Here is a 14414-nt window from a genome sequence, read left to right as displayed (position 1 = left end):
ATTAATACTATGTGATAGACATTGATAGAGGTCTATTAGTATTCTTTTTCTATTTCTATAAATGGTTTGACATTTTTTCTATCTGTGAAATTTTTTCTAATTGTTACTAATATATTGAATGATACTTATTGTTTAATTAATTAATCTATTACAACTATATTAGATTTTCAAAGTTAATTTCATAAATTAAATACAAACATTTTTTTTTATAAAATTCTAATAGTATTTCTCATGCACAACCAAACACAGTCATCTTTGACTATTAAACATCCTATTCTCCGACATCATATTATCAAGCATATATGAAATCTTAAACCAAACGGCCCCTATAACAAATAGAGATTTGAGATAGTAATAGTGTAATTAATTGTATATTATAATAATTAGAAACACTAACTATTAATGGGAGCCTCAAACATAGAATGAACGATAATAACTCGATCCACCAACTTGAAGTTGAAGGTCAAAATACCCCTAAATTTCAAATTTTATTAGGATAATATTGAGTTTTAATCAAAGAAGTTTAAAAAATTAAAATTTCAAGGCGAGTGTTTGTCTATCAAGAGGCAAAGTTTGCCAAATTATGAACAAATGTCCAAGAAATTTTAGGCCCTATTTGGTAACCATTTTGTGTTTTGTTTTCATTATTTTTTTATTTTTTATTTTGTTATTGAAAGTTAAGCCTATAGACATTATTTCTACCTCCAAATTTCTTCATTTGTTATCTATTTTTTACCAATGATGTAAAAAATCAAGCCAAAATTTGAAAACTAAAAAATTAATTTTTTTTTGAAATTTGGCTAAGAATTCAATTATTATACTTAATAAACCATTATATTTAATAAAGATGTAAATCATGAAAAAAAAAGAGAGAAGAAAATAGGCCTAATTTTCAAAAATAAAAAACAAAAAACAAAATGGTTATTGAACGGGAACTTAATTTTTAACAAACTGTTAACATCGTGATATAAATATTTTTATAATTAATGTTAACTAATTATTGGATGATTTAGCTCCCACATTAAGAGAGTAGGGTCATTAAAATAAATGAGGGTAGAAAAAAAGGTATAATGCTTTTGGACCTCTAATATTAATATTGTTGTTTTCAAAATTTATTAGAGAAATATTGTTGTTTTGAAACTTATTAGAGAAATATTGTTGTTTTGAAACTTATTAGAGAAATATTGTTGTTTTAGGAGTTCGAGGCTAGAGGTCGAACGTTGAGAACTTGACTAATATGGAGGTCGAACGTTGAGAACTCGACGAACAAAAAAAAAACTTGGAAACAATACATAAGCCGAAACTTCAACCCTCGACAAGGGAAATCTCGCGAATCTCGCTTAGGTTGTCGAAGGTTGAAGTTTCGACACACATCCACCCTCGAGATTGCAGGTTTATTACTTTTCTTTTTTCTTCATAGAGGAAATAAAGTAATGAGATGGTATACTATATGTATCTGTGTACTCGAGCTACTTCTAATAACCTATGCATTTTTATCATTTCGAATTAGACAGAGGCTTGTGGGATTGACATGAGGGGGTGGGGATGGCTATATTTCTGGGAGCGAACTCCAGGCGAATATGAAGCGTATGGATACAAGTTATGCCTTGGAATGAAAGACAATTCTGAATTAGTTTTGTCTACGAACAAAATTTTGTATATTAGGTTGTCGAAGGTTACACATATTGAAACTTCAAAGCGATTAAGGAGATAAGTGGGCTGAAGCAGATTAAGGAGAGAGCGAGATTCAAAGCGAGATAGTAGGAGAGTGCGAGATGTTGAACGAGATTTTAAGAGAGAGCGAGATTCAAAGCGAGATTTTAGGAGAGAGCGAGATTCAAAGCGAGAATATTGGAGAGAGCGAGATTTAGTTTATATTGACTAATCTGACTAACATTGAACTTGGTAAAATGAAATGGTTGAATAATTGAAAAATGAGATTATTCAAGAATACACATTGAATGCTAAGATTACACATTGAGTTTCTGGTAGTAGATCCATAATAAAAAAAGTGTTTGTGATTGTTCCAGAAGAAATGAAAGCTAGTAATCATTAATGGAAAAATAACAACAATAACAGAGAGAGCGAGAGTGAGAGAGCGAGATCTTAGGAGAGAGTGATATTGAGAGAGCGAGATCTTAGGAGAGAGCAAGACTAAGAGAGCGAGAGTCTTCACTTTATTTGAACTTTCCATAGAAATATATATAAAAAAAGAGAAAAAAGAGCTAATAATCATACTATAATTAAATAATCATTAGACTATAATTGAATATATTAGATTATTATACTATAATTGAATAATCATTAGACAACAAATTGAATATATTAGATTATTATACTATAATTGAATAATCATTAGACAATAAATTGAATAAATTGAATATATTAGATTATTATATTATAAATTGAATATATTAGATTATTATAATGTAAAACTTTATTGATTACAAAAAAAAAAAATTAAATATACAATAGATTATTATAAAAAAAATTGAATATACAATAAATTATAATAAAAAAATTGAATATACAATAAAATGAATATATAATAAAAAAAATTATTTATTATTCAATCCCTAACTATTTGGAGCCCGTCTTAGTAACGAAGGACACTTCCTTCGATTATGTCCTAACTAGTTACAAAATCCACATCATTGTCGAGTGGCTGGTTCTGTCCAATCCATCTCATTGTGATAACGTGAACTTTTCGGTCTACCAGGTCTACTCAACAACGATAGATCAGGATGTAAGATAGACATATTAGGGTGCGTGATCCAGTAATCTTCATGCAGTACAGGTTGAAATTGAGGAGAGTAACATTCAGCATACGTTGACAATTTGTAGTAGTCCTCAATAAAATCTTCGTAGTTTATGTTAAAATGTAAGCAAACGGCCATAAAATGCAAGCATGGAATACCGAATGCTTGCCACTTGTTACATGAACAGTACCGCTTGGTATGATTGCTTGTTCGAGATCACTAAGTATGAAATGCCTGAGAGAAATTGTAACACACGAAGAGGTGTGTTTAATTTCAGATCGACATGCTGGTATAATTGCAGCAGTGAACAACCCAGCAAATGGTTGGACGGGACCGAAATGTCACCATCGTTTCTGCTTACGACATATCGTCAGCAACTTCAATAAAAAGTATAAATTTAATTCATTGAAAAATTATGTTTATCGTGTCGAATGTCAGTTTCAAATTCAAAAGTTCAATAAAGCAATTGAAGATATCAAAAGAATAAAACGAAGCTGTCTAAGTTTTTTTTGACAACATTAGTTTAGAGCAATGGACTCAAGAACATGATGGAGGATTTAGATATGAGTGGATGACAACAAATCTATCAGAGTGCATAAATAGAGTCCTCAAAGGAGCTCGAATGTTGCCTATAAATGCTCTTGCTCAGATAACATTTTTCAAATGTGTGAACTATTTCGAGAAAAGAAGAGCAAAAATAAGGGATACATTGGAGCGTCAAGATAAATACACCTGGAAATGTTATTTTTTTTTTTATATATATAATTTATTAATAGTTTATTTCAAACATATTTTATAATACTAAGTGGAGTAAAAATCCAGGTACGCACACGACAAAATAAATAAATGGGCTGCACGATCTAGTAAACATGAAGTACAATCATACAATCGGTATGAAGGTGTGTTTCATGTGAAGATCGGCCGTCATAGTCTCAATGCCAAAGGAGGAAATGTTCAAATATTGAGGCTAAACAGGTCCGAGCGGTACTAACAAGTGGCAAACATTCGACATTCCATGCTTGCATTTTATGGCCGTTTGCTCACATTTTAACATAAACTACGAAAATTTTATACAAATTGTCAATGTATGCTAAATGTTACTTTCCTCAATTTCAACCTATACCGCATGAAGATTACTGGATCACACACCCTAATATGCCCGTCTTACATCTTGATCCATCGTTGTTGAGAAGACCTAGTAGACCGAAAAGTTCACGTTATCACAACGAGATGGATTGGACAGAACCAGCCACTCGACAACGATGTGGATTTTGTAACCAGTTAGGACATAATCGAAGTGTCCTTCGTTACTAAGACGGGCTCCAGATAGTTAGGGATTGAATAATAAATAATTTTTTTTATTATATATTCATTTTATTGTATATTCAATTTTTTTTTTTTTTTTTTTGTAATCAATAAAGTTTTACATTATTCTTTACCCTCACATTTTTCTCTATTATTCAATTATAGTCAATTTTAATATATATATTTTTTTTCAGATCATGGCTTTAAACCCATGACCTGTTGATCCCGATGTTTTGTACGACCAGTCCATTCATCGATCATATGTTGTATGGCGAGATCGTACTACTAGAGAAATATCTTGCTTCAACCTGAACAGGTACATTACACTAAACCTAATTGATTATTTTATTCACATTTTTATTGTATTTGTCTTTAATATTCTCTAATATAATATTTTGTGTTTCAGGTTATCTGGGAGCCGTACAAAATTAATGTACATACTTTGCCTAATTTTTATACGAATGGTCAAAACATATGGCGGACGATGAGTCATCTCATATGTTTTCACATTGGTGAGTGGCATCTTCCAGGGTGATGAGACAATTCGATTTTCAGTAGGATGTTTTATCCCCTTGTAATACTGAACCCGTACTGCATGATATTGACCTAAGGATTGGAGATTGGTTCGAAAATGTTGCACATTTGGTAGTGCGATGGCACTATCGTGAAAGTTTATTGCAGTGGGGGTTTCTCTTGAACAGTTTGATACAGATGTCACTCCAGAATATATTCATTGGTATAATAATATCACAAGGCGCTACGTCACTCGTCCGGGAGCAGCTGTGGGTCATCTGGTAAATGAATGAATATTATCTATTTTTTTTTAATTTAAATATTGTCTAATTGTTTTATAATTCACAGAGATCGAACAACAGTAGACTCCGTGAGGTTGTGAATGATCCGAACTAGGTTCTTGCTATATGTAGTGACAACCAAAGCTATATGGAGAAAATTCATTATATGTACGATATACCTATTGTTCCTCCACCAGTTCCTAGACGTAGAGGACCTGTTCGGGAAGAGGATGAGTTTGATGAGGTTGCACATAATGTGGAAGAGTTGTCCCCTATGACGCAGACACAGAGTCAAACTGATTATGTTAGTTTGATGATGGTGATGCCAACATTTGGTTCAGAACATTATGACTTAGAGGCTGGTCCTTCGTCTTCATACGTGCATGGACATGGTCGGGGTCGTGGAGAGCATAATGAATATTTATATTATGAAACGCCTGCAGAGGTACCATAGCAACATCAAGAAGAACCGGAGCAACCTCAAGTTTGAAGTCAACGACGACAACCAGCTCGAAATCGACAACGTCCGCCTTGTGGGACACATTGATTTTTGTAATTATTTTTATTTAAATGAGATATTTAATTTACATTTTTTTTTTATTTTTATGAGTTATTATTTTTTTTAATTTATTCTTTTTAGAGTTTAAATAAAATAATAAAATATTTTTAGAATTTTTTTTTATAAAATGAAAAATTAAAAAAAAGGATTAGAAAAAAGGTGGAATGTGTAATAATTAAAAAGGAAAAAAAGGAAAATTTGTACGGTATTCTCGCTCTCTATCAAAATCTCGCTATTTCGCTCTCGCTCTCGTTCTCGCTCTCGTTCACGCTCACGCTCAAAATCTCGCTCTCGCTCTCGCTCTCTCAAAATCTTGCTCTCTCTCATAATCTCGCTCTCGAATTTGATTGGGAAGTTCAGTGGAAAAAAGAAGAAGATTCATTAGCTCGTTATTTAGTCAGACTTGCTGAGATGACAGAATCCGTAAAAATTATTCAACAAGCTTTGGAAGGAATTCCAGGGGGACCTTATGAAAATTTAGAAATACGATCTTTTGATAGAAGAAGGTCTCCGAAATGTTAATTAAACAGACTCAATAATAATGTTAGGAAGGGCAAGGTCGAGGGTTCAAAGTTCGATGTACAAATGAAAGGAAGGTCGAGGGTTCAAAATTCGACCTATTTTCAACCCTCGACTTATTTTAAAAAAAAAAAAACAATATTTTTACAAATAGTTTGAAAACAACGATATTTTCCTAAATAGTTTCTAAAAGGACAATATCCTTTTAATTTTCCCTAATGCTTTTCCTACTTTTGCTTGCCTTATATAACACCATTCAAAGTTTGCCTTAACATTGAATAATAAAGATGGAGTTTAGATTACACAAATGAACCTATATCATATCCGAATGAGATAAATCCTGAGGATATAAAAGTATGATTAAGAAAGGCTTAAAAGAATTGAAAACTACTATCTACATCAATAAGGTGCACATTCCTTTTTAGTGACTCAATCATAGAAACTCCAAAGTTAAATGTGCTTAGTTTGAAACAATTATATGTTGAATGATCTCTTGAAAATTTTTCTCGGAAGCATGTAAATATCCCAAGGCCACTAGGTGTCGAATCTTGATCTAAATCTTAAGCTTGGGAGGTTACATGTTGATGTTTTTAAAGTAGGGACATGTACAAGAGACGTGATGAGATGATTGTTTTTAATTTTTAATACAATAGGAGTAAGAGATTCGAACTACAAACCTTTTGGTCACTAACAAATTTAAGTATGTTAGTTTAGTTATGTTCACTTGAGCAACAACTATTAAAATTTTGTAGCAATGGGGACAAGGAGGCGCCTTGGTTTTTTTTTAATTTTTTTTATTTATTATTATTATTTTTTAAGTCCTTACAAGATTTAATATTTAATCAAATAGTTAATTCTTAAAAGAAAAGGCTATCATGACTTGGAGAAAGTTGAAATTAAGTTGGGAAAGACTATGAGGAAGAAGTGAAGAACGTTGAAGATCGTCATCACAAAAGAAAAGATAGGCAGACTAAGTCCGCCCATATTCTCCACTTATAACTTACGGATAAAACTCATAATTGACAAAAGAAAAACCAAGTTCGTAAGTTTATACCTCTTCACTAGGAAAGGAGGTATGACATAAATGTTACGTTGATTAATTGTGGTGGATGCGTGTTTGGAGCCTAGCCGAAACTTTAGAAAAGGGGATGGCTAGACATTACTGACATGATTGATGGCCGAAACTTAAAAAACGGGGATAGTTAGAAATTCAAATTCGATATATTTATACTTGCAAGAATGAGAAAAGGCAAGCACACGTATAAAAATAACTCAAGTTCTATTCCAAAATGAACATAAATGCACCCAGCAAATTGAGTAGAAATCTCAAATAAAGAGTATTTTTGTTGATTAGCTTTAGTGACCTCAAAGCTCAAGATGGACCTTGCTGATTGATTTCTAGTGTTCAAACAATAGTTACATTACACCAAGCATATGTAGTTAACATAACAAAATTAAATGTTGGGGCTCTACTCCCAAGATTAGAGTCACAAATTTTGGATAAATAGAAATTCCTTAAGACTTAGGAGTGGGGATAATATGGTGAGTAATTCTAGACCAAGGGTTAAATTGTCCTAAAAAATTTTGCGAGCACAAGATTAATCTGATAGAAAAAGTTAGGACCAAAATGACACATAAAACCCGAGAGAAGGTCTAGAGGAAAAGAGGAAGAAATAGGTTGGAGCCCATTCTATGGTCCTCGACCTCAACTAAGACTGGCAAATTAATTTGGAAATTATCCTGTTCGCACTTCTCGGTCCAATGAACCCTAAAAGACCTTTTAGATAGATTATGAAACCTAAGAGGATATATTAGCACAATAGACCATGAAAGATCATTTAGAAGTAAGTTAATTCTTTGAGTTGAAGTTTAATAGTCTTTCTTTAGATTCGTTGACTAACTTAGGACCACTTTGGAATGATTTAAGAAAAAGTGTTTTCGAAAAGATTTTATTTTTATTTAAACACACCCTATGAGTAGACACAACATCTGCCGCACTAGTGTGCAAACTTATTCTTTTTGTTTGTTTCTTTGTTTGTTTCTTTTCTTTTTTCTTTTTTCTTTGTAGGATTCCTAGTCTTTCCATACAAATAAATTTAATGTTGTTGTCTAATTTAAATTTTGACCTCAATATATCTATCTAATAGGTTCTTAACCTATTCAACATATTTATTTTGAATTCTATACAACCTAATATAAAATTAAAATTTTAGGTTTCTATTAGACACATAATTTAATTTTAAAAATTTAAGAACCAAATAGACACATAAATAAAATATAAACATAATATTAAATTTTTATCGACATGTCAGTATTTTCATCGTTTCTAAAAATTTAATATTGATATAAAGGGTGAAATGACATTTCCATTAAATTGTCGAAAAATACACTAAACACAAAAAAAAAAAAAGAAAAAGAAAAAGAAAAATTCTTATAAATAGAAAAGTTTAAAAAATATTTAAGTAAAAAGTTCCAAAAACACTTTTGAAATTTTTTACTATAAAATATAAATATTTTTAAATATATTTTTATATTTAAAAAGACTAAAAAAATAAGCATCAGACTGCCACTAATATAAATAATACCATAAAAAAATTTTGTAGAATTAATACTTCGATATTTTCATCCACGTAGATATTTTTAACTTTGAATAGAAATTAACAAGAAAAACGTGTTAAAATAAAAAAAAAAAAGAAAACAAAGACTCGAAATTGATGTTTTCTTCAAGAGAGTGGTGTACTATAAAATACTAATAAACAAACATTGACAAAATTTTGAATAATTCAAATATAAAAATGTACGTTCGATGACAGCGTCCTAAAAAGCAAGTCGTCAATATTGAATGGAATCGACAATCCTTCTCCATTATAACCCCTCACTGATCTTCAACTTTCCCTTCAAAATTTTTCCTCTCACTTTCTTTCCCTAATGTCTTCCTTAACCATTCCCCCTCTTCTTACTTCTCCCCGGGATGATGCTGTCCTACTTTACCGCGCCTTCAAAGGTCCGTCTTCTAATCCCCCTTTGTTTTGGTTTTGTGTTTGGACTTGAATTTGGGAATTGTTTATGTATTTTTTTTTTGCTGATTTGAGGTTTGGATTCTACTTTTATTCTTGTGGAGATTATCTCGTCAGGAAAAGGGGGGAAATGAGGGGAAAAAGGGGAGAATCTGTATGGTGAATACTCTGCTTGAATCTGATTATGGGGGTTTTTTTGAAATTGAAATTCACTCTGTTCAGCTGCTCTGTTTTTATTGCTGGGCTGGAGAAAAAGTGGGTAAAAAGGCATTTTTGGTCCCTAGGTTTTGTGTTTCTTTTTCGTTTAGTGTCGAAGTATCAAAATGTTATGCATTTAATTCATTTTGAATTTAGTTTAACTTTCATCACTAGGTTTCAAAATGCTACAATTTTACTTTGAAATTTGAGTTTGTTTTAGTTGACCTATACGTTTCAAGATCTACATTATTAACCTCGATTAAGTACTCACTATAATCTTTAGTGTTAATGTTTATTAATTAATTGAAAATAATTATAAAGTGAAAATTTTAAATTTATTTTAATAGTAATTTGAAAAAAAATAGTGAAACTTAATAAATTATAATTTTTTAGATATTTTAAAATTAATTAAAAAACATTATTATTAAAGATCGAAAGTGGGTATTAGTGAAAAATAGAGGTTAAAAAGTGTAAATTTTGTATTCTTCGAAATCGAAACTCAAATCTCAAGGGCGAAATTGTAACCTTTTGAAAGCTAGGGACTAAATTGAAATGAAACTCAAAATTTAAGGACTAAAAATATAACATTTTGAAACTTAGGGGACTAAATAAAAATTAGACCAAAAAGTTAGGGGCTTTGTATTTTTCTAGAAAAGTGAAGGGTTTAGATGAAAATTGAAATGGGATTTTGTTGACTGATAATTTTGTTTTGGTATTGATTTTCATTTTTTTGTAGGTTTTGGATGTGATACCGCTGCAGTTATCAATGTCCTTGCACATAGAGATGCAGCACAGCGTGCTCTCATTCAGCAGGAATACAGAGTCATGTACTCTGAGGAACTCACCAAACGCCTAAAATCTGAGCTTAGTGGCAAACTTGAGGTGTGTTTTACGAATATTTATAAAAAATGTTGGAGATATCCATGAATATTTGATTTTGATGTCCAACCCTTCAATTTATAGATATATTGACATGTTAAGGAATATTTTGATTGAGTGTAGTGTTGTGTGTTGTGATAGAAAAAATGACATAAGGAAGAAAATGAATGGACAAAAGTGTTCACTTCTTATAATTACCGGACTAAATAATCATTTTGAAAGTATAGGGACTAAAATGAGCAAAATTCTTAAAATACAAGGACCAAAATGAATTAAAGCTAATAGTATTTAAAGCGTTTAGTTTATCTTGGATGCTTTAAGCATGAATGATCTAATTTGGATCCATGAAATGATGTTACTCTCTAGGGGTGGACAATGACTTGTATGGTAGAAAAATCTTCTCGTTGTTGCTTAAACACGCATGGTAAACCAGGAGAAATGAAACATGTTTAGTATTCTGAAGACCATAATCCGTGCATCCCATTTTTATGGTTTTCTTTAGTCCCAACTAAGCCTGATAAGAAAAATTGGGTATCTAGTATCTATCCTTAAGTTCATATTTAACAAAAATCCACGAGCCTACTTAATTTTTTTGATCACTTCACAAAATAGTTCATTAACTTGCCAACAATATAACTGATCGATTACTATGTATGCAATGTAAAACCATGCATTAACAGAGCTTTCTCTCTTGCTTGTCACTTGTATTTCTGATCTTATCCTTTTCGTTTTCTGTATGTTTGTTGAACATCATTGAATTCTTGCAGGATGCAATTTTACTATGGATGTATGATCCAGCAACCAGAGATGCCGTTATTGTGAAGAATGCTATATATGGAGAAACTTCTACTCTTAAAGCTGCCACTGAAGTAATTTGTTCTCGTACACCGTCACAGATTCAGCATTTTAAACAAATTTACTTGACCATGTTTCGTTCTCCCCTTGAACGTGATATCGAACGTACTGCTACCGGTGATCATCTAAAGGTCCTACTTTTCTTTCTCCTATTTTATTACTCAACATTCTTTACTTCTACCAGTTTTTGATGATATTGTTCTGTTACTTGGTTTTAAGCCTAATTAGTCGTATGTGAAAAGTGTACTTGTAGTGGGAGGGTGATATTTTAGATCTTAGTGGGTATTTAGCTCATCAACTTCATAAGTGGGTGTTAAATAACTCAACTTCAATTGTAAATACTATTGAAGTTTACACATTTTTCGAAAAACTCCATCTTTCTCTGTTTTGCATATTTATCAAGGCATTTTATCTTACAACTCTACATCCTAAACACAGGCTTCTTAACTCCAACATATTTACTCCATTCATAACTCAACTGAGTATCCCAAATACTCCTTTAACAAACTCACAAAACCCAAGCACAATAGGTAAACACTGCCCAAATGGTTATCCCTTGAGATTAGTGGAGGTGGATATTTTTGACCCTGTGCTTTGAAAAATAATAACTCATAGCTCTTCATATACTTGAAAAACCTTAAATATAAGGGATGATGGCTGTAGCTAATAGTCATACATGCATTGAGCCAAGGTTAATGGCTTTTATTTTCTTTATAAATGAATATTAGACTTCTCTTTTATCAACCACTAATCATACAGTGACTTCTTTTAATAGCTCTTTCCTTCTGCATAGCTCAACCAATCTGCTCATTTTGTGCAATATTCTGATTCTTTTTTCAAACAAATGTTTGGAAGTTGATTTTTTTTTAAAAGAAAAAATTAATGTTCTGACAAAAGAGTATTATTTATTTTCAGCTGCTATTGGCTTACGTTAGTAAACCACGCCATGAAGGCCCGGAAGTCGACAGAGCTCTGGTAGAGAAAGATGCCAAATCTCTTTATAAAGCTGGAGAGAAGAAATTGGGAACTGATGAAGATAAGTTCATAAAGATTTTCTCTGAAAGAAGCAGGGCACATCTCTCTGCTGTTAGTCATGCTTATAAACATACATATGGACACTCTTTGAAAGAGGTACATTGTTATATTAATTAGATGTTTGATCAAGCTTTATCTTTCTTTTAGAATATAAAGGTTCAAGGTTAACACAATACCAACTTCATTTTGTAGGCTATAAAAAAAGAAACATCTGGGAATTTTGAGCATGGCCTTCTAACAATTCTGCTGTGTGCTGAGAATCCTGGGTTTTACTTTGCAAAGGTATTGTCCCTAACTCTTTTTCTTCGAAGGTTCTTAAGCTATATTTTCAGCTAGTTTTTCCATGGTCAAAATCAATGTTTTGTAAAGATTTAGGCGTACTAAAGCATAATAGCCCTCTCGAGTATAGGCAACACGTGAGTTTTATTTTTATTTTTTGGGAAAAATATCTTTTCGGACCTTCGATTTTGGGTATAGTTTCTATTTCATCCATAGGTATCAAAATATTGCACATTTAGTCTTTAGGTATTGAGTTTGGCTCAATTTTAGTCCATAGGTTTCAAAATGTTACAATTTTACTCTTGAGATTTGAGTTTTGTTTTAATTTGGTCCTTAGGTTTCAAGATTTACACATTTATCCTCGATATTTAACTAAAAACCACTTTACGTCTTTAGTGTTAATATCTATTAATTAATTTAAAAAAATTGTAATTGTTATTAAGTTTCACTATTTTTCATCACTAATGAAATTAAGAAAGATTGATACATTCGTCGAAGTTCGTTCGCTTCTACCTTAGGACCGAAAACATGATATTAAAATCATCGAATTGTAGGTGTTGCACAAGGCGATGAAGGGAATGGGAACAGACGACTCGACCCTGATACGGGTAATTGTGTCGAGAGCTGAGATTGACATGCAGTATATAAAGGCAGAATATCACAAGAAGTATAAGAAAACACTGAACAAAGCAGTTCATTCTGAGACATCAGGCAGCTACAAGGACTTCCTTCTCTCTTTGTTGGGTCCTGATCATTAGAGTACAATTGCACTGTTGATCAAGAAGATTTAGGATTTTCAAAGTTTAAAATCTTCTTCATGTTTGATAGATTGTGATTTTCTATTTTTCTTGTGTGATGATTGTATTTGCTTTGTGTAAGTTAATGTTATGAACATCCACTGTATCAAGTTCAAGTTTGTAAAGTTGTGTCAAGTTCAAGTTTTTATGTCTGTTCATTTGTTCCTTTGAATGTATTTTTTTTTTTTTTGGGAAATAAATGTATTTGGTGATGGTATGTTAAGGATTTTACCTCACTTTGTGATATTCAATTTCAAAATAATTTTTGTTACCATATCATTAATGATACTCAACATTAGTGAATTATTACTAGAGTCTCTCTGAATTGGGTGCATAGATCTCAAAGATGAACAATGACATTTCTAAATGAATTTTAATCAACTTAGTACCTTAATAGTCTATTACCAAGAGATTAAAAGGAACTTCTTACCTTGAAATTGAAACACTAGCAGAAGTTTGGTAATCAACCAATATTTGATTTTTTTTCCTTACCTTGAATTTTTTGGTATACCTAAGACTCTTAAAACTGATTATAGAATAGATTTGTCTTTTGTGTTTGGTAAGACGGATGGGGAATGAATCTAGTAAAATCACTTTTCACATAATCGGATGTCGGTTCTTCACAACTTTTAAATTTTTAAAGATCGATTCGTTTAATGAAACCATTAAAAATAAATAAATGTCACATGTTATTATTATTTTTTCTTATGGTAACTATTTCTCTTATACTTAACAAATAATCTACAACAAATAAAATAAGTTGAAAGGATACTTTTAAATGAGAAATTTTGACCAATCACAAATCACCACGTCATTTATTAAATTATTGACGAAGTTACAAATGATCAAATTTGGGAGTAACTAAAAATTGACATGATGCAGTGTGTTTTCCTCATGATCATGAAATCAAATAAACTAATTTGATCCAATTTGATATTAATATTTTGGCCTTTGTTCAATAAGCTTAAAAATAGGCTTAATTTATCGTAAATTCCAACCAAGCTTAAAAAATCTAATTAATTGAACCCAAGAGTTGGGCCACAAAAACTCTCCATGAATACAAGAGTTTCTCTTCATCTTGGAGTTTAGAAATTTGAAATAGAGAACTTGGAGAAAATTTTCCCACCAGCTGAAGACTCTTTAAACTTCTGAAGACTTAATCACAGTTGAAAACTAAAATTCTTTGAAGATACAAACATTCTTCGAAAACTATAATCTCAAGAACATTCACGTGCTATACACTCCAAGTGAAATGAACACGTTCAAGTGATCAAAAAGCTAGAGGCGATCAAACATACAGGATCGAGAAGCCAAAGGCCTATCCAAGTCATACATGATTAACAAGTCAAAGGTCAATCCAACATACAAGATAAACAAATGAGAGACTAATCTAACATACAAGATCAAGAAGTCAAGGT

General features: G+C 31.5%; 1 protein-coding gene across 1 annotated transcript; it reads left to right on the top strand.

Annotated features, from left to right (window-relative positions):
- The first annotated feature begins 8617 nt into the window (after nt 1–8617).
- LOC120080832 (annexin D5-like) lies at nt 8618–13270 on the top strand. Its single transcript, XM_039035483.2, has 6 exons — nt 8618–8940; nt 9888–10033; nt 10798–11016; nt 11801–12016; nt 12113–12202; nt 12754–13270. Exons 1-6 carry the CDS (start codon nt 8865–8867, stop codon nt 12955–12957), a joined length of 951 nt encoding a protein of 316 aa, XP_038891411.1. The 5' UTR covers nt 8618–8864; the 3' UTR covers nt 12958–13270.
- The last annotated feature ends 1144 nt before the right edge of the window (nt 13271–14414 follow it).

Source organism: Benincasa hispida, chromosome 7 (assembly GCF_027475165.1).
Source record: "Benincasa hispida cultivar pf3 chromosome 7, pf3_genome.v1.1, whole genome shotgun sequence".
In the NCBI taxonomy this organism is placed as follows: Eukaryota; Viridiplantae; Streptophyta; class Magnoliopsida; order Cucurbitales; family Cucurbitaceae; genus Benincasa; species Benincasa hispida.
Note: the sequence above shows the minus strand (reverse complement) of the source record. Positions and strands in the feature narration are given on the sequence as shown.

Bases quoted from the DNA above. Each gene is read 5' to 3' on its own strand.
- LOC120080832 (XM_039035483.2), top strand. From the start codon at position 8,865: ATGTCTTCCTTAACCATTCCCCCTCTTCTTACTTCTCCCCGGGATGAT. The intron at 8,941-9,887 runs GTCCGTCTTCTA...ATTTTTTTGTAG, and splicing joins ACTTTACCGCGCCTTCAAAG to GTTTTGGATGTGATACCGCT. The intron at 10,034-10,797 runs GTGTGTTTTACG...GAATTCTTGCAG, and splicing joins AGCTTAGTGGCAAACTTGAG to GATGCAATTTTACTATGGAT.